The following is a 23,496-nucleotide window of genomic DNA, read 5'->3' on the forward strand; positions in this document are numbered from 1 at the left end:
CTTTAATGGGTAAAATTACACAATTTGCTTTTAACATAAACCCAGAGCCGCGGTGGCTTCAGATAGCATCGCACTCCCGCGGGCTGCCTCCACGCGGTCCCACTGCCAGCAGTCCCGAGCAGTCTGGAGGGACACGGTTGTCGCCATGGGCATGGCAGGGCGCCGGCAGTGACAACCTGGCGCGTCTCCGGTTCCTGCGGCACCGCCGTCTTCTGGGACCGGGTGGAGGCTGGAGGCGCACGCTGTCCCTTGTGATCCAAGGTCCCCTAGGTGTCCCGGCTGCCCAGAAGGTGGGTGGTGACTGCTTACGGGCGCCTCTGCGGCGTGGGCAGCCCCGGCGAGGTCCGCCTGGACGCTCCCCAAGGGCACACCCTGGGTGCCAGCGACCCTAAGCGCAGGCGGCAGGGGCACGCCTCGGGAGGGAGAGGCGGCCCCTGCGCCCCGCGTCTCGGGCGCCCCACCCGCCGCCCGCTGTCTCTCCGGCAGGGGGCGCCGGCGCCGGCCTCGCTCTGCCCATCGGGGCGGGCGAGCCGGGGACCCTGCCTCCTGCGCGCCCGCCCGCGGTCCGCCCCCCGCGCTCGTCCCGGCGGCCGGCGGGACGCCCGCGCCCGCGCCCGGGAGCCTCCCCCAGCCAGCCCGCGTCGCGGCCGGAGTGGAGCTGCACCTCCGGGGCAGGAGAGGAGCTCGGCGACGAGATCCTCGAAGGGGACCGACTTGGGAAGCGCGGGAGGAGGAGGAGGAGGAGGAGCGGACGCGCGCAGCCGAAAGGGGTGGTGGCGCCCGGCTCCGCAGCCCGAAGGCCGAGTGCGGAGGGCGGCTCGGCCCTCGCGGCCAGCGGCATGGCCTGGGGCTCGGCGCTGCCGCTGCGCGCCCCGGCCGTCTGGGCGGCCGCCGCCTTCCTGCTCTCCGTGCCCAGGATCTCAGGTAGGACCCGGCGCACCCATTCTTTGCTCCGCCGCCGCGCCGGCGCCCGTGCTCCCCAGTGAGGGGCGCCGGACAGAGCCTTTCGGCACCGCGCCTGGCGCCAGCCTCAGCCCCGCACCCCGGCCCGCGCCCCCGGGGCCACCCAGGGCTGGTTCCAATAAGCCGAGATGCGGGGCGGGCTAAGTGTTTCCAGAGGCCGGGGGCTTTCCGAGGGTCGTGGGGTTGAGCGCGCGTCCGGGGCCGTGGACCGCGTCCACCGCCGTGCGCCCAGGCTCCCCGGACTTGGATCAGCCCTTCCTTCCCCGAGGGTACCCTCTCCAAGCTCACGGGCCCCAGTGGTCGCTGCCTGCTCCGGAGGTCCCCACTCCGGGTGCTCGGCGGGCGCCCAGGTTAGACAAGACCCGGGGGAGCACCCGGAGCTCCCGGGTCCCGACCCTCCGTCCTCCGGGCCGCTCGGTGGAACGCGCTTTGGCTTCCCTTTTGTTGGCACTCGGACTCCCCTTTCCTCCACCGGGAATGGCCGAAGCACGGCTTCTTGGGGGCTGGGGTCAGGGGAGACCCCCCCCGCCCCCAGGACCGAGGAGAAGGCGCGGGGCTGGAGGCGTGGAGCTCGGCCACCCGATGGGTTGTTTCCTCGAGGGGAGCCCGCAGCTCTTGGGGGCCCCTGGCGCAGGCCGGGCCGCGTGGACCTGGGGCGCGCTCGCCCCGGGACGCGCACAGAGGGCCTGCGGGGAGGCTCAGAGCGGGGTGTGGAGGAAGGCGGCTCCCGTCCGCGCCGAGCAGACCCCCGGGGACACCTCCGGCCTGCACGCCTCCCGGGGCGGACTTGGGGCACCCAGAGGTCGTGGGGAAGGCGGGTGGAGCGTCCAGGCCTCGGAGGATGAGAGACCGACGTGGGACGCCGCTTACACGCCCGTGGGCTGCCGTGCCCGCCCCGTCCCCCTCCCCACCGCCTTCCCGAAGGCAGGTGAGAAAGAGGCGACCGTCGCGGGCTGGGGGTGGGGGGCGCTCCGCTGTTTCCGCGCCCTGCTGCGCTCGCTCCGCGCGCCCCGGGCGTCCGGACCTGCAGCCTGGGAGCGGCCCTTCCTGGAAGCAGGAGTGGGGGTGGGGGTGGGCTTGCGGTGTAAGCAGATGCGGATGACGTCAGGCATCCCGGTCCCTTGATTTGGGGAGGGGGTCTTAGCTTTGTGTCGTCGCTGTGGGTCAAAGCCTGAACCGCTGGGACGTCAGCACTGTAAGTTCGTTAGTGACTTCTTTGGACTAATGCACCCCCAGACCCTGTAGAGTCGGGGGCCTCCGGTGCTGGTGGCTGCGGGGCTGCCTGCACGTCCGGGGTGCGGGGTGCGGGGCTGGGGGTGGGCGCCCTGGCTCCTGGCCCCGCAGGAGCTGCAGTCTTGCGAACCGCACCGCTCGGGTAGGTGCTGAGGGCCTTTGCTTGCAGCGAGGTTGTGCCCAGAACTGGAGAGTGGCCGTGTTGGGGGTGCAGCCACGTCCTCACCGCCGCCGTCGGCTCCAGGGGACACTTCAGACGTGTACGATGGACAGAGCAACCCAGGGGCGTGGTCGTGAGCTTCTCTCTGTTAAGGGGAGGCCGTAGGGTGCGGTCCTCTTCGTTCTGGATCGCTACTTGAATCGAAAATTCAAATAAGGTTGACGATTCGTGTTCGAAGTGTGGATGACATCGTCCGATGACCTGGGGGGATTTGAGTGTTCGGGTCTTTTCTGTTGGAAGGCCCTGTTGTTTGCGTTTTTATGCGCTCCATAGTTCACTAATTACATGGAAAGGTCATTCTAAAAGCACTTGTAAATTCTGACTCTAGTATTTTATAGGAAGGCTCTGTTCCCTCGAGGGACCCTGGACCCCTCCTTGGTGGGGAGACTGGGCCCCTCCCCCCATTTTCATCGCTAGTGTTTACTCCTGGTTCAGATTCCTGGAAGTGATGGTCTCAATGGTATAGTGGCCCATTTAGGAGAAAATAAATGAAAACATCTTATACAAGAGGACTTTGCGGGAAAAAAAAAAGCGTTTTTATATATGTAGTAAAGCAACATATTTTTCTTATTAAGCCTGTGTACCAAGCAAAGGACTACACTTTTGGAACTTTTCAGTGTTTCATCACTCAATCAAGTTCAGCCCTGGCGTCCACCTGATAAAGAATGTCACCCCGGGAATCCCAGTGTCCCCGCCTTAGGTCCCGAAGACCTAAGGTGGCACTGAGGCGACTCTGGTCAGAGGAAGCTGGACTTTTGATCAGCATAGCAAGTTGCAGTTAGAAGAGCAGAATTCAGCATCGCGTATTTGCCTGTCAGAAAGCACCATGGGTTTAATTAAACACGGGCATTTTCCAGGGCTGGTTTTCGGAGGCAGCGGACTGCAAGAAGTCAGAGCCCGTGTGAAAATGCGTTTCTGGTTTTAGTGTTCAACACGGTTTCTGTTGTGGATCCCAAGTGCAGCCATAATCGGTGCTGGTGTGTTGTGGTGTGATGTGCAGCGAACCACGTGTTAGCTTCTTCAGTGTTTAGCCCGCATGTAACCTCCCAGACTTTCAAAGCCTGGCAGGGTCTGACTTTTACACTGCCTGGTCTTTTACTGGGAAACCTTTTCTGCAGTCCCTGGAATGGAAGCGCAGGGAGGGAAGACAAATCCCCTTTACAGAGGGTTCAGTGGGGAACCGGCACTCCTTTAAAATGCATGCCGCAGGGGGCCGGGGTGGGCAGTGGTCATCCTTGACCCTGGAGCTGGGCGGAGGGGACCCAGCTAGTCTGGTGCAGTGCTAGAAATGTGTGTACACCTTGGTTAGTCTTTTCTCTTGGACAGTTCTAATTACGTAATTCCAGGCTGTATGTCAAGGAGATATATTTCAGGTTTGTGACCATCTTTTAAAAATGGTTCCTGGGTTGGGTGTTTATCTGGTCGATTCCTGGGAACCTGGAGGGTTGGGGGTGGGGAACCGGGGAGGGCATGCACCCTCCCCCCACTGAAGCATCCTGTGGTTACTGGGCTCTGCCCAGCTGGTTGCTCAACCTCAGGTTCCCAAATCTGTGGCTCCCCGGGGGGGGGGGGGGGGGGGGGGAGGGCTCCCCTGGGGCTGGCCCTTCCTTGTCCCCTGGTCATTGGCTCCTTGTAGAGAAAATTATCATTAGGCTATTTCCTTCTTTGGGAACCCTGCGGTGATTACCAAGTGGATCCCTTGAATTCAGTGCTTGAAAGGTTCCAAAGCAAAGAAGCCTGGGAGTTTTGCCTTGCAGAGAAGGCACGGCCAGTGAGGCTGGGTTTTTATTGGTCGCACCCCTGCTACATGGCCCATAGCAATTTCACCAGAGAACTTTCGGGGCTCTTGGGTTTTGCACTGTGTCACCACACCATCCTAACAGAGGTTAGGAGTTCAGTGGGTGGTGTGTCCTTGAGTTTGGAAGTCAAAATCCAAGCAAACTAGAGGGGTCCTAGCCCATCACTGAGGGCTGCAACTGGCTGGGGTTTTGTACCTGCCTCCTTTTCCCAGCATGCATTTATTTGGTTTTGTGGAAGAGCTTGCCAAGTTGGAAATGCGGGGCAGGATAGCTTGGCTTGGGTGTGCAGTTGTCATAAAATATGTCTGGGGTGTAATCTGTTTAAAATCGTATTCACAGAGCGGCCAAGGCATGGTTGAACAACGTGGGGAATTTTCACAAAGCATTTCAAAAATAGGGGATTGTGTTGGTGTGGTTTGCACCATTTTTGGGATTTCTGGGGAGTGTTTTCTTTTAACTCCTGACAATGAAAGAACCAAAGGGGGAGAATATCAAAAGCCAAAGGGAAGGAAATAATTACAGAAAAATTTAGCCTAATTCAACTAAGTAGCTCATCCTCCAGAAGGTCTTACGTTCTAGTGGGAAGTGGGGGTGTGCGTGTGTCTTTAATTGGCGCTGGAACGGGCTTCAGTGAGCCTCTGCCACTTCTGAGATGTTATCATCGGGAAGAATGTGGCTGCAGCTGGGATGGGTCCGAGTGGGGGAGGCCTCCCCCTCTCCCACATGTTCCCAGCCTAATGGTTTCCACACCCTCCTGGAGGGATACTTCACACAGCCTCGTGCAGTGAAAACACGCCGAACTCCTCCTTGTAGACTTGTGCCATGGAATGTAGTAGCCACTAGGCACATGGAGGGATCTAAGCTTAAGTGACAATTAATGAAAATTAATTAAATGAAAAACAATCGAAGCTTCAGTTCCTCCACCTCCCCGGCCTCATTTCAGATGTCAGTCGCCACTGAGGGCTTTGCATAATGTCACTGGGAGTTCTGAGAGTGGTCCTGTGGATTCTGTACATTGCGTTGAATGAGCAATGCCAACTTTCCAACAGCCTTAAGTCTTACAGTCCATAAACACGGAATATCTTTCCTGTTGGTTTAGATCTTAAACGTCTTTCATCAGTGTTTTGTACTTCTCTGTGTACAAGTCTCCCACCTCCTTAGCTTATTGGTCAGCGTTTTATTCTTTTTGATACATCGGACGTCTTTCCATTTATTTAGATTTTTTATTTCTTTCATGTCTTTCACCTCCTTAGATCTGTTTGCAAGCATTTTTACCCTTTCTGATGCTATTGGATTTGGAATCCTTTCCTGAATTTCCTTTTTTGGTTCATTGTTGGTTTATAGAAATGTAACTGATTTTTACATGTTGGAGTTTCCTGGCATGCGAGTTTGTCTAATTAGTTTATTAGTATTTTTGTGGATCTTATTCTATGTATAAAATCGTGTCCTATGCAAACAGAGTTTTACTGATTCTTTTCTGATTTGGATATGTTTTATTATTTGTTGCTTATATAAATTATTATTTTTATTTTTACCTCTGTCTAAAACTTACAGAACTATGTCGAATAGACGTGTTTAAGTGGGGGTGGGTGGGTGTTGCAGCACAGTGGGTTACGCCTCCCCTTGGGTTGCTCACATCCAGATCAGGGTGCCTGGATTGGAGTTTGACCTCTACTTCCCATACAGCTTCCTGCTAATGCACACCCTGGGAGGCAGCAGTGGGGAGTCGAGTCCCTGGGCCTCTGCCACCCATGTGGGAGAAGAGTTCCTGGCTCCTGGCTTGGCCTGGCCCAGCCCTGGCTGTTGTAGGCACTTGAGAAGTGAACCAGAGAATGGAAGATCTCGCTGTGTCTATCTCTGTGTCTCTCTGTCTGGAATCCAAAATGAAAATAAAGACAGGCCGGCGCCTAGGCTCACTAGGTTAATCCTCTGCCTGCAGCGCCGGCACCCTGGGTTCTAGTCCCGGTTGGGGCGCTGGATTCTGTCCCGACTGCTCCTCTTCCAGGCCAGCTCTCTGCTGTGGAAGGCAGTGGAGGATGGCCCAAGTGCTTGGGCCCTGCACCCACATGGGAGACCAGGAGAAGCACCTGGCTCCTGCCATCGGATCAGCGTGGTGCGCCGGCCGCAGCGGCCATTGGAGGGTGAACCAATGGAAAAGGAAGACCTTTCTCTCTGTCTCTCTTTCTCACTGTCCACTCTGCCTGTCAAAAATAAATAAATAAATAAATTATATTATTCCTGATCTTAGAGGACAAGCTTTTGCCTTTTGACTATTGAGTCTGATGTTCAGTGTAGGCCTTTCCTGTGTGGCCGATAGTTTCCTTTGTATTCTTAGTTTATTCTCCTCTCGTCTTACATGTCTTGACTTTTGGAACACGTTAACGTTCTACCTGTTCAGAAAAATCAATCAGTGACACTGAAGTGAATGCCCACGAGTCTGTGAGCACAGTCGTATGGCAGATGAGTCACGGGCTGTACTGACACCAGGGACTCAGGGCTTTGGCTGCGATCTTCCATCTTTGGTCTGCAGGAGGAACAACAACCGCTTGAAAACAAGCCGTGCTCTCTTGTCGGTTGATTTGATTTTCATGGTGGTGCGATGTGGCGCTTCCGAAGGTGTGAGTTGTGGGATTGTGTGATACTGTTGGAGCCAGGGCTCTTACTGTGTGGGGATGAGGGAAGGTGAGCCAGGGCTGGGAGAGGTGGGATTGCGATTGGCGGTTATGAAAAGATAGTTGTTTTGTGAAAAATTTTGAAAACCATGCATAGTTTTATTCGTAATGCGTATTTTCCATGACCTTTTTGAAGACCTCTTCTATGCATAGCTTTCAGAATTTTTTGTGCCAAAACAAATTTATCTTTTAATTACATTTCCACCAACTTTTTCAAGTGCTCTGGTAAATAATGTTAAAATTATAAACCCAAAGTGTGCAAAACATAATTCATTCTGTGCGTGACACTTACTTCCTAACACCTCAGTAGCAGTGAGCAGTGGCGCTCAGAACTCTGTATGGAAGGGCTGTTATGTTAAAGGGGATACAAGCTGAGCCTGGAATGTGTCCTTGTGGTAGAAAGAAAGCAAATAATCAGAAGTGTGGGGCGCCTGTCACATATAAACAGAGGTCACCTTGAAGGGCTGCATGGCCAAATCTGTATCAACATAAAGACAAGTATAGATTTTACGCGGAACAAAACAGAAATACAACAAAGTGCCACCAACCGAGTGACTGAACAGAAATGGATTCTCCCACAGTGCTGCGGGCTCAAAGTCTAAAATCCAGGTATTGGCAGGGCCACTTCTTGCAGAGGCTCCAGGGGAGAAGCTGTTGCTTTGTTCCTTCCGGCCCCTGTGCCTCTTCCTTGGCCACATCTCTCTCCTCTCTATTTCTGCCTTCTTCCCTGGGTGTCCCTTGTGTCTTTTCCTCTTCTATATAAGAACACCAGGTGTTGGATTCAGGGTCCGCCCTAAACCTGGATGATTTTGTCTCAGATTCCTTAACTCATTACTGCTACGGAGACTATATCCAAATCAGCTCATATTTTGAAGGGGGGTGGAAGAGAGAGAGAGAGAGAGAGAGAGAGAGAGAGAGAGAGATTTCTTCTATCTGCTGGTTCACTCCCCAAATGGCTGCAATGGCCTGGGCTGGGCCAGGCCAAAGTCAGGAGCCAGGAACTTCATCTGGGTCTCCCACGTGAGTGCAAGGGTCCAGCACTTGGGCTGTCTTCTGCTTGCCCAGGTGCACCAGCAGGTATCTGGAACAGAAGTAGAGCAGCCCCGTCTGGCGCCCATGCAGGATGGCGGCACTGCAGGGGGAGGCCTAACCTACTACACCAGAGCCTCGGCCCCAACACTACTAAGAAACACACACACACACATGTGCACACACACATATGTAGTGATACATACCTATAAGACATAATTAAGTTTCAGAAGCTGGGAAGAGAGGACATTTTTGTGGAAGAGCCGACAGATAACTGGGAAGTGAGTTGGAAATACTGCATTTTGCAACAGCAGTTAGACTGATTTAGGCAGGAGTCACCAGTGAGTGCCGGATCTAATTAAAGGGGGACATGTTGGATGAGGACAGGATGCATCATGGTCTCAAAGATTTCCCCCCGGATTCCTCACTGTCACGGGCTCTGTGCTGGGGAGGCTGCATGGCACCTCCGCTGGGGGATCGGGCTAACAGCAGAGGTCAGGCAGATGGACACTAGTCCTTCCTTCTGTCCCAGAAGCTTATATCACCTAGGTTGCCTTACAGCTAGGGATGAGAACCAGAATCTGATTGTGAGCAAAAGTGAGCCTGCCCAAATGGAGGGACAGCTGATGCAACCATGGGTCTGCAGTACACATTGTCCAAGTCACAAAAGACAGAGCAGCCTGGGATTGGTCCATCTTGAAGGGGATTACAGGGACAAGGCAGCCAGATGTAGGTCCCCGTCCTGACCCTGTGCTGGAGGAGTTGTCGTGGATGTTCCTGGAACCACCGATGAAATTGGAAGGTAGCCATACATTATAAATTCTTTAGAAAGGGTTGTCAAAGTTAGCTTTCCTGAATTTGTTAATTGTGCAGAGGTTGTGTAAGAGAATCTCCCTGTAAGGGAATACGCACAGGGCTGGCGTGGTGGCTAACAGGCTGTTTAACACACTTACCCGTGTTCCCTATGGGAGTGCCTGAGTGTGAGTCCCACCTCCACTCCTGCTAATGCCGGGAAGATGCTACAAGTGATGAATCCTGCCGCCCACGGGGGAGCCCTGCATCGTGTTCCCGGCTCTGGGCTGCAGCCTGGCCTGGCCTTGGCCATTTCGGGCTTTTGGTGTGTGAATTAGATGAGGTCTCTGGCCTTGGCCATTTCGGGCTTTTGGTGTGTGAATTAGCAGATGAGGTCTCTCTGCCTCGCAACTAAATACATTATTTTTAAAAACGTTAAAAGTTGTACAAATATGTGTACTTAGCATTTGGAATGAGCAGTAGAGTTTGACACCTCTCAGAAGACTAAGCTTTGTGTATTTTATTATTATTATTATTATTTTTTTACCAGAAACAGTGTTCTGGGGACACGGCTAGGTTGGGGGTGGGGGGAGGCAGGATTCAGGTGGCTTCCAAGCCAGATAGTATTTAATTGAAGGGACCCCACATGGAGACGCCACTGTGGTCTGTTTTCCAGATTTCTAGAGCTTTTCTCTTTTTCTTCCCTTAAGGTTTTGTTACAGAAAACTTCAAACATAGATAGAATTAGACTGGCCCAGTGAACCTGCTGTGATGGGAATGTGTGTGTCCCTCCAAAATTCGTGCCGGGACTCAGGAGCCGTGCGATTGGATTGAGTGGGCCTTCACAAACACCCCTCCCTCGGGAATGGGATTAGTGCTCTTATTTTATTTTATTTTTTTGACAGTCAGAGTTAGACAGTGAGAGAGAGAGACAGAGAGAAAGGTTTTCCTTTTCTGTTGGTTCACCCCCCAAATGGCCGCTGTGCTGATCCGAAGGCAGGAGCCAGGCGCCTCCTCCTGGTCTCCCATGCAGGTGCAGGGCCCAAGCACTTGGGCCATCCTCCACTGCCTTCCCGGGCCACAGCAGAGAGCTGGCCTGGAAGAAGAGCAGTCGGGACAGAATCCGGCGCCCCAACCGGGACTAGAACCTGGTGTGCCGGCGCCGCAGGTGGAGGATTAGCCTAGTGAGCCGTGGCGCTGGCATTGTGCTCTTATTTTCTGAAAGAGGTTGCCAGGAGCCTTTTTGCTCTGTGGGGACTCAGTGCCCCCCCCCTCCCCATACACACCCAGGGCTCTGGGCATCACACATCACAGCTCTTGGGCAGCAGCCAGCACAAGACCTCACATGGTCTGGCTCCTTGATCTGGGACGTCACAGCTTCCAGAACTGTGAGAAATAAATTCCTGTTATTTATAAGTTACCCAGTCCATGGTGATGTGTTATAGCGGGACAAGAGCAGGCATGGACTAAAATGGAAACCCTGTCTCCATTGCACCAGCTTCACCAGCTGCCGTATTCTGTTGGGTGTCGATTCGCCTCTGGCTCACCTATCGGGCCCCAGATGGCTGGAATATTTTTATCTGTAAAGCTTCAGTGTGTATTGTAGGATCAGTTCTTTCATGTCATCGCAGTATTCTTGTCACAGGCAGGACATCCCCCTACCCTGGGCGTTATCTGATACCCAGGCCATGCTCTGGGTCCCCAGCCATCTGGAAATGGCCTTTGATATTGGGCTTGCTCACAGCGGGATCCGAGCAAGGTGCACCCAGCCACCATGACTCTCACGGTGGATTCTGCCAGACCCTGGGCTTTGTGGCTGTGAATTCTCCCAGGTGCTGCCTCTCTGCATTTGCATGGACTGCAGGCCCCAGAGAACTGCAGAGTTGAGTCCTGAGTGCAGAGCCCAGGGACCTTGCACCCGTGGATTCCTAGTGGCTCCCACTGCTGCGGGCAGACTTCAGTGCAGTGGGTGGAGGGAGGGAGCTCTACCCTTCGCTATCGGGGAAGCAGGCGACTCAGCTTTCCGGTGTCTGCATTGTACCCCACCTCCCCCAGCAAAATCTCAGATTTCTGCTTTTGGCCGTGGAGGCTTTGCTGTCCCACTTGAAAATTCACACTGTCAGTGTTTACATCATGTAGAGCAGATGGAGCGATTAACACCCAGGATACCTGCATGAGGACAATATCAATGCCCCAGATAATAAACAAATCTACCATCATGCAAAAGGGCGAATGCAGAAGGCCTCAGACTTTTGAAAAAAAGTTTGGCTTTGTTAGGATTCAAGAAAGTGCAAATTCTAAAGCACCTGTCCCACGCTCATTTGGTTGGCCGCAGTGAGAAGTGGGTGATGCGGAGTATGTGAACAGCGTTGTGGGGAGTGTGGCGTTGGGATGGGCATGTGGCTACAGCACGTGGCATTGCTTCTTCACATTTAAAATGCATGAACCTCGTGCTGTTCATTGCAGCGCCATTTGTCAAAACGAAGTTCTGGGAAGTCCATGACTCTTACTGTTTTTTAAGACTTTATTTATTTGAGAAGCAAAATTACAGAGAGAGGGAGAGACAGGTCTTCTGTGTGCTGGTTCACTCCTCAAACGGGGCCCAGAGCTGGGCCGACCTGAAGTTAGGAGCCAGGAACTTCCTCCTGGCCTTCCAGGTAGGGGCAGGGGGTCTCAGCACTTGGGCCATCTTCTACTGCTTTCCTAGGCCATCATCAGGGAGCTGGATGGGAAGTGGAGCAGCCGGGACTCGAACTGGTGCCGGCGCTGTGGGCGGTTGTTTAACCCACTGCTCCACAGCACTGGTCCCAAAGAATGAGATCTTAAAATAGACACACATCAGACCAGCGTGGTTGTCCTGGAGAAGATGAAGGTCTTGCTCTCTTCCCTGCAGTTGTCTGCTTACTTATTTTTTCTATCAAGAGGGCTGCCTCCACGTGTGATTAAAAAGACCTGGTCTGGGGTCCAGTGTTGGGGTGCAGCCAGTTAAGCCGAAGAGCATTCTACATCAGAGCTCGGAGTCCCAGCTGCTCTGCTTCTGATCCGGCTCCCTGCTAATGCACCTGGGAAAGCAGTGGAAGATGGTCCAAATGCTTGGGCCCCTGCACCCATGTGGGAGACCCGGAAGAAACTCCTGGCTCCTGGCTTTGCCCTGGCCCAACCCTGGCTGTTGTGGCCGTTTGGGAAGGGAATCAGTGGATGCAGGATACCTCTGCCTGCCTGTCTCTCTCTGAAACTCTTCCTTTCAAATGAATAAATAAATCTTTATATATATATAAGTACATCTTTGGTCTGCTTGAACCTCCTGTGCTAGTGATCCCTTTATTGAACACTTTCTTTAAGCCCCTGGGGAAGACATTTCTCTCTCCAAATTGGAATGTAGGTTAGCCTTCTTCTGCATCTGCAAGTTCAGCCAACCATAGATGGAAAATATTTGCCAAAAAAAAAAAAAAGGAGTTTCCGACAAGCATAACTTGAGTTTTCCCCAGGCAGAGTGCTGCACTGAATGCACATGAATGAAGTGACCTGGAGGCATTGTGTTAAGTGTTGTATAGGATTTGGGGATGCTGTAAAGACAACGGAGATGCCAGAAGACAGCTGGCCGTCTCTATGCCCAGGAGAGCCTTGTGCAAATTCATGTTGCTTGTTATAAGGGACTTGAGCATCCGTTATCCCCAAGGGTCCTGGGATCAGTCCCCCTGTGGTTACCAAGGACTCTGACTGTGGATGTGCAGGGGTCACTGTCAGGGCCAGTGTCTCTCCCTTGCTCTCCTGCTTGCCTTGTGAAAAGGCACTGTCCAGCTCTGATCAGAGTGGAAGGTGGGGACCCAGGTGGGAGTCGGTTTTTGAGTAGACCACTGGGGTATGAGCTCCTCAGGAGTATGTCTCCCTCTTTGGCTGGAAAGAGTTAGAGAAATGGGAGGTTGGATTTGCAAGAATTGCCTGGGTGAGTCTTCGAGGTTTTCACCCATCCCCTTAGGGGCGTCTCTGGGCTTTGCAAATATTTGGTCCAAAGCCATTTTAACATATTTAACATTTTTAAAATTATCATGAGAATCCCCACCCAGGTTTGTTCTCTGCCAGACCAGCAGGGTCTCTGTTAGCTTGTTTGGTGCAAACTGAGTTGCCATCTCTGTTTAATTCTAGAATCTCAGTTTATGTTGTGAACAATTGAAAAGACTTTTATTTTTTAACCAATTTAAGAGGATAGAGTTTTATTTAAAATTTTTTATTAATATAAAGAGAACAGATTACAGTAGTTAATAGATACAATTCTTTTTTTTTTTTTTTATTTTTTGACAGGCAGAGTGGACAGTGAGAGAGAGAGACAGAGAGAAAGGTCTTCCTTTACCGTTGGTTCACCCTCCAATGGCTGCTGTGGCCGGTGCACCACGCTGATCTGAAGGCAGGAGCCAGGTGCTTCCTCCTGGTCTCCCATGCGGGTGCAGGGCCCAAGCACTTGGGCCATCCTCCACTGCACTCCCGGGCCACAGCAGAGAGCTGGCCTGGAAGAGGGGCAACCGGGACAGACTCCGGTGCCCCGACTGGGACTAGAACCCGGTGTGCCGGCGCCGCAAGGCAGAGGATTAGCCTAGTGAGCCGCGGCGCCGGCTCAATAGATACAATTCTAAGAATACCTTCATCTCCCACCCTCCTCTTTCCTTTCCTTTCTTTTAGGATAACATATTTTTCATTTACTTTATCATTATAGGCTTAATGTTCCAGTATATAGAGAGATCAACAAATAGAAAGACTTTTCAACAGGCATACAGACAATGGATAGAAATGATAATCAAGTCCCAAGATGTCAATTTCCATCATATAAAGTTATTTTTAAAAACTTTTTGTGCTTTCTATGTTAGCCACAAAAGAATGAAATACCGTCTTTTGAGTGGAGTGGATGCAATTGGAAACTACTATGCTTAGTGGAATAAACTGGACCCAAAAAGACAAGTATCATGTTTGAAATAGTTTTACATGTATAAATGGCCATGAGAAGCAGAATTTTCTTGGTATTCTGAAGCTAAAGCCAAATATGGGAAACCTTAAGGCATTTAGAGGTGGAAATACAGTTAGAGCTGTCTTTCTAAATAGCTTCAAGTGTTTTAAAATTTTTTTAATGGTAGAGTTATATAGAGAGAAGTAGACAGAGACCCCAAATGGCTGCAAAAGCCAGGACTGTGCCAGGCCTGACGCCAGGAGCCAGGAGCTTCTTCTGGGTCCCCTACATGGGTTCAGGGACTCAGGGACTTGGGCCGTCTTCCACTGCTTTCCCAGGTGCATTAGCAGGGGGCTGGACCGGAAATGGAGCAGCCAGGACTCAAATCAGCACCCATATGGGATGCCAGTACTGCAGGCCACAGTGTATGCTTCTGGTTTCAAGTTTTTATGGCTGTTTAAATGGAGATTCGGGGCTGGTATGGCACATCAGGCTAAGCTGCCCTTGCAGCACAGTGGAAGATGGCCTAAGAACTTGTGCCCTTGCCAGCCACATAGGAGAACCCCATGGAGTTCCAGGCTCTGGGCTTCAGCCTGGACCAGTCCCAGTTGTTGCAGCCTTTTGGGGGAGTGAACCAGAGGATGGAAGATCTCTTTCTCTCTTTCTCCCTCTTTCTTCCTTTGTCTGTCTGCCTTTCAAATATGCATGTAAATCTTTTTTTAAAAAATGGAGGTTCATTGTCTTCACTTAAAAATATATTTTCCTTTCATTTTATTCAGAGAGAGAGAGAGAGAGAAACAGAGGTGAAGAGAGATCTTCCATCTGTTGGTTCACTCCCCAAGTGCCCGCAATTAGGGAATGTTGGGCCTGGCCGAAGTCAAGAGCTAGCAACTGATTTTGGGTCTCCCATGTAGGTGGCAGGCACCCAACTACTTGAGCCATCACCTGCTGCCTGCCAGGGTGTGCATGGGCAGGAAGCTGGGGTCAGAAGCAGAGCCTGGACTTGTGTGTAGACCTGCCCCCTGACTTTCTAACAGAGAGAATGAACACTCATGGGTTGAATTGTGTCCTTACCTAGAAAAGACACTTTGGTGTCCTAACTCTCAGTACGTCAGAGGGTGGTCTCATTTGGAGAAAGGTTTTTTCTAGACATGATAAGATGACCAGTAGGAAAATTTGGACCAGGCAGACCTATAGCTGGAAGATGGTGTGGGAAACAACAGAGACGCCAGGAGAAGGCAGCTGCCTGTCTCTAGGCCCAGGAGAGCCTTGGGACAACTCCATCACCTGTTGGGAGAGACCAGCCCTGCCCGTACCTGGATCCCAGAGCCCAGAGCTGTGAGGCACTGATGAGCTGTGGTCTAAGGCCTGGCCCTGCCTTGCTTTGTGGTGGCAGCCGACTTGGTCTGTTTTCTGGTGTTAGGGCAAAGTACTAGGCTGGATGGTGTGTAAGGACAGAGATTTCTCTCTCACGGTGCTGGAGGCTGGGAAATGGAGAGCATGGGGCTGGCACCTGGCGATCCAGCTCAGGTCTCTCTTCCTCCTCTCAGGAAGCCCCACCCTCATGACCTCATCTCATCCTGACCCCTCCCAAAGCCCCCATCTCCAACTACCATCAGCATAGGAATTTGGGGCCAAGTTTCTTTTCTCTCTCTCTCTCTCCCTCTCTCTCTATCTCTCTTATAAGATTGTTTATTTATTTGAAAGTCAGAGTAACACAGAGAAGAAGGAGAGGCAGAGAGAGAGAGAGGGAGGGTCTTCCATCTGCTGGTTCACTCCACAATTGGCCACATGGCTGGAGCTGTGCCGATCAGGAGCCAGGAGCTTCTTCCGGGTCTCCCTTGCGGGTGCAGGGGTCCAAAGACTTGGGCCATCTTCTACTGCTTTCCCAGGCCACAGCAGAGAGCTGGATTGGAAGTGGAGCAGCTGGGACTCGAACTGGCACCCATATGGGATGCTGGCACTGCAGATGGCGGCTTTACCCACTATGCCACAGTGCTGGCTCCTGGGGTCCAAGTTTCTAATACAAGAGCTTTGAAGAGATATAAGAGGTCTTCAGAAAGCTCATGGGAAATGGAATTAAATGTTAGATAATTTTTGTACAAAAATTTTTTAAAGAAAACATTTATTTATTTATTTGAAAGACAGAGTGACAGAGAGAGAGAGAGAGAGAGAGAGAGAGAGAGAGCGCTTTTGTCCACTGGTTTTACTTCCCCAAATGCCAAAGGTTGCAGTGGCCAGTGCTGACTCGGATCCAAGCAGGGAGCCCAGAACTCCATCAGGGTCTCCCAAGTGGGTAACAGGAGCCCAAGCCCTTGGGCCATCTTCTGCTGCCTTACCAGGCACATTAGCAGGGAGCTGGATCGGAAGCCAAGCAGCTGGGGCTTGAACTAGTGCTCTGATATGGGATGCTGGAGTTACAGAGGGTGGCTTAACCTACTGTGCCACACACAGCACCAGCCTCTGTGCAAAAGTTTTGAAATCCATACATAGGAGGAGTCTTCAGAAAGTTCACAGGAAATGCATATTATGAAAAACTGGTCTTGGATTTAGAAAATTTTTTGTATGTATCTTTTAATTCCATTTTTTCAGAAACTTGCTGCAGTACCTTCATGTGTTGAAATCATGGGAGCAGACCTAGCAACTAGCACATATTCATGCACACTGAGTGCTGGTGAGTGCCCTCTTTGACTTTCTGCATAGGAATTTGCTTGAGCAAAAGCTGCTCATCAATACCCTTGTCCCTGCAGAGCTCCTGATGCCATGGGCTGAGCTGAGTGGCTCTGGGCCCCAGCACTGGCCCCTGCTGCAGTCAGGAGCCAGGGGTTGGAGTGGGGAAGGGGAGAAGGCATAGACTCCCAAGGCGGCATGTGCCTTGCTGAGCAGGGGAGCCACCTAGACGCATGGGTGGGGGTGTGCCTCCTGCCTGACATGGACAAGACCTGCATCAGAAAGCAGTTCTTCCCTCCTGGAGAGCTTGTCATCTCTGTCCCCAGCCAGCCCCTAGGGCTTATGGGGCAGCACTGTGCAGGCCTGTCCCTAGCCCAGGGCTTCTCTCCGGGGTCACTGGTCAGCTCCCTCTCTGTTCCCAGATGTTTGCCTGGGGAGAAGGGCTTGGAGCTGGGTGGTTGGCGGGCTTTGATTGGGGTGCATGATTTCTGCTTCCTAGACAAAGCAATGGCTCCCCCGGGGGTGGGAGCTGGTAAGAGGACAGCTGCTAAGGGGCCCTGAAGGGCCCAGCCTGTGGATGCCAAGCCTTTGTTTCCCTTATGGGGACCCTGCTTGCAAAAACAAAAACAAAAGCCAACAAAAGCCAACATCCTCAGGGCCACTGGGATTGTGGGGCTGTCAGCATGTGTGATTTATGTGGGACCTGGAAGCCCTTTGAAGTGGGAGACAGATTGGACTCCTGGAAGTGGAGGCAGGGAGGAAGGCCCTGGGAGAACCAAATGGAGGAGGAAGCTGCCACCTTGCTGGGCGACAGGGGAGCCGTTTCTGGGAGTGTATGTCTCTGTCCTTGGGATCCCAAGGCACCTCCACTCAGCTGAATCCCGTAGGCCAAAGCCCAGGGGTGGCTCCTGAGACCTCGTGCTGACTTGGGGCTGGGCAGTAGTCTGCATCTCCAGCCTGGGTGAGACCCCCAGGGCAGGTGCACGGGTGTTTGGTCAGCTGCTTCTCAGCTGGTGTGGAGTGCTGGGGTGGGTCCCCCCATTGGTGATGAGCATATTTGGGGTGTCAGTGTAGACCCAGGTGGCCTGGAAGATGGTATTTCATAGAAGTGAGGCCTAGTGGATGCTTTGGCCTGAAGCGAGATGCACCATTCTGCCTTCCAATTGTGCTTGCATTGTTGTCAAGAACGTGGTTGTTTCGGGCCCAGTGTTTGAGATGCCGTTTGGGATGCCTGCATCCTGCATCAGTGAACCTGACTTTGAGTGTTGGCTCTGGTTGCTGACTCCAGCTTCCCACAAGTGCAGACCCTGGGTGACAGAGATGGTGGCTTAAGTAGTTGGTTGGGTCCCCCCACCCACATGAGACCCAATTCCCAGCTCCCAACTTCGGTTGGGGTAGGGCTTTTGGGGACATTTGGGGGAGTGAGCCAGTGGATGGGCTCTCTCTATCTCAAAGAAAAAAAAAGTGTTTCTCAAGATTCTCCTAGCTTTTTTTGATATATCCCTTATCTGAACTGCTTGAGGCCAAAACTCTTGGATTTTAGATTTTCCAATTAGGGGTGGCCAGCCTATACCACTTCTCCTTTACTATGTGCAAAATCCATGTCACCTCTTAGATGGACATTTTCTTTTGGAAATAACATATCATTATCATTTTCTTTTGCAAACACAGAAAGCTGCAATGCAAAACACAAGCATAGTTACTCAAATTAGTCATGTTGTATTTATTTTCACAGTTCAAATAAGGTTCACTTTTGTGTGTGTGCTATTATTCTAAACTTTGAACCCATTTCTTTTCTTTCTTCCTAAGAAAATAATAGTGATTTTAAAAAGGACTGAGACAGTCAAGTTTCTTCCAGTTGCCTAACCACACATTTCTGTGGGTTCTAAATGTCAAGCTGATTAAAGATTTATTTATTTATTTGAAAGAGTAGAGAAATCTTCGATCTACTGGTTTACTCCCCAGGCTGAAGCTGGGATTCAAGAATTACATCCATGTCTTCCATGTTAGGGGCAGGGGCCCTAGCACTTGGGCCATCATCCCTTACTTTCCCAGTTGCATTAGCAGGAAGCTGGATCAGAAGTGGAGCAGCCAGGACTTGAATTGGCACTCTGATATGGGATGCCAGTGTCCCAAGCTGCAGCTTAGCCTTTTTTTTTTTTTTTTAAAGATTTATTTATTTATTTGAAAGTTAGAGTTACACAGAGAGAGAAGGAGGGGCAGAGAGAGAGAGGTCTTCCATATGCTGGTTCACTCCCCAGTTAGCCGCAACGGCCGGAGCTGCGCCCATTCGAAGCCAGGAGCCAGGAGCTTTTTCTGAGTCCCCCACTTGGGTGCAGGGGCTCAAGGACTTGGGCCATCTTCCACTGCTTTCCCAGGCCATAGCAGAGAGCTGGATCGGAAGTGGAGCAGCTGGGACTTGGACTGGCGCCCACATGGGATGGGAGCACTGCAGGTGTAGGCTTAACCCACTACACCACAGTGCTGGCCCCCAGTTTAACCTTTAGCATTCCAGTACTGACCCCAAAGTCAAGCTGATTAAAAACAAAAGAAAGAGCAGATAGAAGAGTGGGTATGAGTTGAGCTGCTCAGAATTCAGTGTTTAAGAATGTTCTTCGTGATTGCTTTTGTCATGCAGCCAGAGGCTAAGTCCTACCGTGCACTGTGGGTAGCGTGTGTTGGGGCATGGCAGGGGTGGTGGTCTTGGGACCTTGAGGGAGCATTGGTTTGGACCAGTAACTTATTTATAATTGAAGATATTCCTTTGAAAAAAAATCATGATGTGAAAATACCCACAAAGCAGTGGTACATACTTCCTCGTCTTTTATGGGGGCCCCTCCTGTCATGGGGGTGTGATCCAAGGGCATTGTTTTAATTTTGTGTCAGGGTAATGTATCTGAGTCAGTGAAAATCAAGAAAAGCCAAAGGAACCCAAAAAACCCGGTAATACATGCAGATGACTTAAAAGCCACCCAAACTCAGCGGGGAATACGATGAAGTGACTAACGTCTCGCCTCCTTCATGGGCAGTTCCCCACCCCGCTGCTTCATCCCAGGCGTTTTCTGGGCATACACACTTCTCTGTGCGTCTTCTTTGTTTTTAAAAACCGTGGTAAGGGGGAGGCAGATGGGAGGTCCGGTACAGCGGCAGCTGGACAGGAGGAGTGAGTTCCCGTGTTCTGTGGCACAGTGGGGGAACCACAATGAGCAATAATGCAGGACTCGTATCTCAGAATAGTTGGAAGACAGGATTTGGAATGCTCTCATCATAAAGAAATGATAAAAAGGTGAGGTGTTGGTTATGCTAATTAACCTAAGTTATTCATTCATTACCCAATATTACCTCAATCAGAACATTACCTGTCCTGCATAAATGTGTACAAATACTATGTGCCAATCAGAAAAAAATGAATGAGATAATGGGACATAAAGCATTTGGCCTGGAGCCTGATGCTTGCTAAGTGCTCAACCTAAAAAAAAAAAAAATGTGGTAAAACTCCCATAACATCCAATTAGCTGATCCAGTGGCATTGAGTACATGGACCGCCTCAGGTAGCCATCGCTGCCCTCTGGTCCAGAACATTTTCACCAGCCCCCAAGGAAGCCCCCTCCCCAAGAGCAATCACACCCACCTCCCCCTCCGCCGATTCCCCCAGCCTCTGGCAACCACTAATCTGCTTTCTGTCTGGATGGATTTGCTTATTCTGGAAATTTCATATACATAGAATCATGAACCACGTGGCCTTTGGGATCTGGCTTCTTTCACTCAGCTTAATGTTTTCAAGGTTCAGCTACATTGCAGCGTCTTCTATTTGTTTTTATACCCGGTGAAACCACGCCGTATATACTGAGCTGAAGTCTGCTGCTTTGACGTACCAATAGTTCTTGGGAATCTTTCCATTTTAGTGCGTGCCAGGCTACTTCGTTTCTTAAACCATTGTTAACATCTGTCATTTGTGTATACAGAACTTATGTTACTGAACTCCTACGGAGAAATACTTCTGATTTTTGTGTGTTACATGAAACAGTTCTGGAGTGGGTGTTTAGCCTAGCAGCTAAGACACTGGTTGGGATGCCCAAGACCCATATGGGCATGCCTAGGCTTCAATCTAGTGTTCTGCTAGGCGGCCGATGGCCCTGGGACTTGGGCTCCTGCCACCCCCGTGGGAGACCTGGATTGAGTTCCTGACTTCCTGCATTGACTTGACCCAGTGCTCGTGATCTGGGGAATTTGAGGAGTAAATCAGCACACGCGAGCTCTCTGACTGTTTCTTTCTCTGCCTCTCAAATAAATAAATAAAAATTAAAACATGGAACAGCTCTGCAGAGAGCACTTGTAGACTTTTTTTTTTAGCACTTGTAGTTTCCAGATGTGAAGTTTCTTTGTCCAAGGTTTATATTTAAAGTTTTGGTGGCATCTGCAGAATTGCTTTCCTAGAAAGTGGCAGTGATGGGGCCGGCATTGTGGCGTGGTGGGCTAAACCTCCGCCTGTGGCCCTGGAATCCCATATGGGCGCCGGTTCTAGTCCCGGCTGCTCCTCTTCCCATCCAGCTCTCTGCTATGGCCTGGGAAAGCAGTAGAAGATGGCCCACGTCCTTGGACCCCTGCACCCACATGGGAGACCCGGAAGAAGCTCCTGGCTCCTGGCTTTGGATCAGCCCAGCTCTGGTCATTGAGGCCATTTGGGGGAGTGAACCAGCGGGTGGAAGATCTTTCTGTCTCTCCTTCTCTGTCTGTAACTCTACCTCTCATATAAATAAATAAAATCTTTTTTTTTTTTAAATGAAGGAAAATGGCAATGCTGTATGATCTTTTCAGGTTTTTCCAAGCCCCAACCAACATCAGAGATAATCAGGCCTTTTAATATTAGGAAGTGTGAAAAGCAAAGAAGTTATCACAGTTCTGTGTACTCACAAATTTGTCCATGAGCCTGACTGTCTTCATAAGTCTTTGTGCTTTTTTTTTCTGGAAAATAACTCTTCACTTTCTCTATACTTTCCTTTCTGTTGTTCTCACTGATTTCTAAGAATATTTCTTTTTTTTAAAGATTTATTTATTTATTTGAAAGTCAGAGTCACACAGAAAGAGAAGGAGAGGCAGAGAGAGTGAGAGAGAGAGGTAGAGAGGGAGAGGAAGGTCTTCCATCCGCTGGTTCACTCCCCAGTTGGCTGCAACTGCCGGAGCTGCACCTATCCGAAGCCAAGAACCAGGTGTGTCTTCCGGATCTCCTACATGGGTGCAGGGGCCCAAGGACTTGGGCCATCTTCTACTGCTTTCCCAGGCCATAGCAGAGAGCTGGATCCGAAGTGGAGCAGCTGGGACTCGAACCGGTGCCCATATGGGATGCTGGCACTGCAGGTGGCAGCTCCACCTGCTACGCCACAGCGCCGGCTCCATCTAAGAATATTTCTAAGACTGTTTAACTGTCCCAGACTATTGGAATTCTTTTCTTTCCCAAATTGTCCTTTGATTTTGCATGATTCACGAGGATACTTCACAAAGTACCACAGTGGAAAATGCATATAATGAAAAAATTATGCCTTGATTTCAGAAATTTTTGCACCAAAATAAATGTCTTTTAATTTCATTTTTTCTGAATTTTGTGAAATACCTTTGTATTTGTTTCCATGCAGAAAGTTTTAATTTTTATTGGATAAAACTAAGCCAACTTTGAACTTGGAGTCATACATGGAAATCCCTTTGCTGTTCTAAGACTTCTTTCTAAATTATTCTTTTTTGGGGGGGATTCTTGTGATTTTTGCCTTTTGTAGTTAAATCTTTGATTCATGTAGAATTTAGATTCACCCTTCTTTATTCCCAGAAAAAATGAATTGATCTGATTTCCTTTATTATACAACTGATTCTTTATCAATGATTTGGAAGAGCAGTCTTCTTCTTTGGCATTCAAATCTCATGTTAGTTACTTCTGGAACATTCAGTTTCTGTCCCTCTTTTAATTACCGTAGCTTTATAGATTTTGTTATTTGGTAGGATTAGCCCTTTATCCATTTCCCCCAGAATCTTACTGACTAGTCTCACTTATTTTTCTAGATAACCATTGACTAATTTTCCTGGAAGCAAGGCGCAGACTATACATTTTCCTGTGTATGTAGCTTTAACTGCTGCTTTTAGATTGTGTTACATGTTGCGTGATGTTTTTAGTATTGTGTTTTCCCAAATGATCTGTAATCTCAGTTTTTATTTATTTTATGATTCAAGAGTTAAGAAGAAGTTCTTGATGCTTCTAAGGAGTTATTTTGTGGTTTCATTGCATTTTGTATGGAGAGTGTAATCTGCTGTGACCGGTTTCAGGGAATTTGATGTTTCTTAATGGCTTAATTAATATTTATTATATAATCGGACCTTAGATACAATTTAAGTTTAGCACAATCTCATTGATTATATAATTTAATTTCTCTCTCTTTCTTTTTTTTTAACTTATACTGTTTGTCTTCTTTTTCTGCTCCGGGGAGTTGGAGTAGGAGTTTCCTGTGGGATGCAGGTTCTGTGTTTCTCTGATTTTATTTTAGGTTCTGCATTGTAATTTTGGACATTGTCATGTGTCTTATACTTATGACAGAGCCCTACTGAGAAGTCACCCTTTACCCCTTCATTCTTAGTTTTTTGCCTTTTGTTTCTAATGGGCATGGATGGCATTAATATAGTTCTGGGGCCTGCACTGTGGCTCACTTGGTTAATCCTCTGCCTACGGCGCCAGCATCCCATATGGGTGCCGGGTTCTAGTCCCAGTTGCTCCTCTTCTAGTCCAGCTCTCTGCTGTGGCCTGGGAAGGCCTGGGAAGTGCTTGGGCCCTGCACCCGCATGGGAGACCAGGAGGAAGCACCTGACTCCTGGCTTCGGATATTCGCAGCACTGGCCGTAGCGGCCATTGGGGGGTGAACCAATGGAAGGAAGACCTTTCTCTTCTTTCTGCTGTGTAACTCTATCTGTCAAAAAAATATTATAGTTCTTTCTTATTTGTGGTGTTTACCTTGGCAGCTCTGGCTTTTAAAATTTTTCTAAATTTTTAACAAAAAAGTCAGAATTTTCTAAATTCAACTTTGGATTCAGTCAGATTTTACATATAACAAATAGCTTTCTCTTTTTAAATCTTATCCCGTTATCTTTTTTTTCCAGATATTAGTTTTTTCCTCAGAGATAATTTATTTGACCTTAATT

At 50.1% G+C, this 23,496-nt stretch overlaps 1 protein-coding gene across 4 annotated transcripts in view; it reads left to right on the forward strand.

Moving 5' to 3' along the window:
• The first annotated feature begins 608 nt into the window (after positions 1–608).
• Positions 609–23,496, forward strand: part of ROR2 (receptor tyrosine kinase like orphan receptor 2) — a 217,016-nt gene continuing 194,128 nt past the window's right edge. For 3 of the 4 annotated variants that reach the window (XR_009867680.1, XM_062208581.1, XM_062208583.1), the window contains exon 1: positions 609–924. Coding sequence is in view for 3 of the 4 variants with exons in the window: in XM_062208581.1 (XP_062064565.1) it covers positions 840–924 (85 nt within the window). In the remaining variant the exon portion in view is untranslated. Of the gene's footprint in view, positions 925–16,242; positions 16,322–23,496 lie in introns of those variants that run through there. The other variant, XM_062208582.1, reaches the window with a different exon arrangement.

This window comes from Lepus europaeus, chromosome 12 (assembly GCF_033115175.1).
Source record: "Lepus europaeus isolate LE1 chromosome 12, mLepTim1.pri, whole genome shotgun sequence".
NCBI classification, from domain to species: domain Eukaryota; kingdom Metazoa; phylum Chordata; class Mammalia; order Lagomorpha; family Leporidae; genus Lepus; species Lepus europaeus.